Source organism: Chiloscyllium plagiosum, chromosome 51 (assembly GCF_004010195.1).
Source record: "Chiloscyllium plagiosum isolate BGI_BamShark_2017 chromosome 51, ASM401019v2, whole genome shotgun sequence".
NCBI classification, from domain to species: domain Eukaryota; kingdom Metazoa; phylum Chordata; class Chondrichthyes; order Orectolobiformes; family Hemiscylliidae; genus Chiloscyllium; species Chiloscyllium plagiosum.
In genome coordinates, this window is record NC_057760.1 from 656,078 (window position 1) to 658,099 (window position 2,022).

A 2,022-nucleotide genomic window follows, 5' to 3' on the forward strand; every position below is an offset into this window, starting at 1 on the left:
CCTGACTAATAACCTACACTATGGGCAAATTAGTATGATCAATTCACCTAACCTGCATATCTTTGGATTGTGGGAGGAAACCGGAGCACGCGGAGGAAACCCAATGTTTTCATCTTTCTCCTCAAAAGACTGCTTCCACTCTAACACCTCTTCAGTATCTACCACATCCCTCTTTGTCCACTATATATTGTGCAGAGCACAGTTTACAAGTATTTAGTGTGGCACATTCTATCTGGACTGTAGTGCAAGGTCTTCCCCGATTGATTCAAACATCAGAACCTCATTTTCAGAAAGCCCTGCTGTCTGCTGTTGTGAAACCTGAAAGGCTTCAGAAAAAATTTACAAGGATGTTGCCAGGGTTGGAGCTGAAAATGTGTTGCTGGAAAAGCGCAGCAGGTCAGGCAGCATCCAAGGAGCAGGAGAATCGACGTTTCGGGCATGAGCCCTTCTTCAGGAATGTTGTTGGGGGTTCAGGAATGTTGCCAGGGTTGGATGGTTTGAGCTACAGGGAGAGGCTGAATAAGCTGGGGCTGTTTAACTAGAGGGGCATAGGTTTAGGGTGAGAGGGGAAAGATTTAAAAGGGACCCGAGGGGCAACGTTTTCACACAGAGGGTGGTACGTGTATGGAATGAGCTGCCAGAGGAAGTGGTGGAGCCTGATACAATTGCAACATTTAAAAAGCATTTGCATGGATATATGAATAGGAAGGGCTTAGAGGGGATACGGACAAGTGCTGGCAAATGGGACTAGATTAGGTTAGGATATCTGGTCAGTATGGATGGGTTGGACTGAAGGGTCTGTTTCCATGCTGTATGGCTTTATGATTCTATGACTTCCTCTGGCAGCTCATTCCATGAAAACGTTCCCTCCTGTCTTTACCCGTTTCCCTTTCTCTTCCTCACTTGCACTCACCCTTTCTATCTCTATCTTGTTGTTTTGTCTTTCTCTCTCCTTTTCCTTCTTCTACCACTCTCTCTCTCTCTCTGTTTCTTTCTCCTCATCTTCCTCGGTTTGTCTTTCCTTCCGTACTCTCATCTCTCTTCTGAATTTTTTTGCACAGTTTCTCTGTGCTTTCTTGCGGCCTGTCCTTTCTCTCTCACTCTGTCCGTCTTTCTCAATCATTTACTTGCTTCACTAACGACTGGTGATCAGTAATTTCTTCGCCCCTCTCAGCCCCTGCTGAATACCTTGCCTCTGCTACATTCATAGAACATAGACAAGTACAGCACAGAACAGGCCCTTTGGCCCATGATGTTGTGCCGAGGGTTAATCCTAATATAAAATAAAATAACTTAACCTATGCACCCGTAAATTCACTGCTATCCATGTGCATGTCCAGCAGTCGCTTAAATGTCCCCAATGACTTCGCTTCCACCACCACAGCTGGCAACGCATTCCATGCACTCACAACTCTGTGTAAAGAATCTACCTCTGATGTCTCCTTTATACCTTGCTCCTAATATCTTCAAACTCTGACCCCTTGTGCCAGTCAATCCTGCCCTAGGGAAAAGTCTCTGGCTATTGACTCCATCCATTCATCTCATTATCTTGTATACCTCGGTCAAGTCACCTCTCTTCCTCCTTCTCTCCGAGCATAGTCAACCTCTCCTCATAAGGCAAGCCCTCCAGTCCAGGCGGCATCCTGGTAAACCTTCTTTGCACCCTCTCCAAAGCCTCTGTATCTTTCCTATAGTAGGGTGACCAGAACTGGACACAACTCTTCGCAGGGTCGGTGTGGACTTGTTGGGCCGAAGGGCCTGTTTCCACACTGGAGGGAATCTAATCTAATCTCAATATTCCAAGTGTGGTCTCACCAGGAACTTGTAGAGCTGTAACAAAACCTCACGACTCTAAATTCGATCCCCCTGTTAATGAAAGCCAAGACACCACATATCCTTTCTTAACAACCCTATTTACTTGGGTGGCAACTTTAAAGGATCTATGTACTTGAACCCCAAAGTCCCTCTGTTCCTCCACACTGCCAAGAATCCTGTCTTTAATCCTATATTCAGCATTCGATT

At 45.8% G+C, this 2,022-nt stretch overlaps 1 protein-coding gene across 1 annotated transcript in view; it reads right to left on the reverse strand.

Moving 5' to 3' along the window:
• Positions 1-228: 228 nt before the first annotated feature.
• The window catches only part of lamtor2 (late endosomal/lysosomal adaptor, MAPK and MTOR activator 2), a 13,847-nt gene continuing 12,053 nt past the window's right edge, over positions 229-2,022 (reverse strand). The window contains exon 4 of the mRNA XM_043684069.1: positions 229-318. Within this exon, the coding sequence (XP_043540004.1) occupies positions 229-318 (90 nt within the window). The remainder of the gene's footprint in view (positions 319-2,022) is intronic.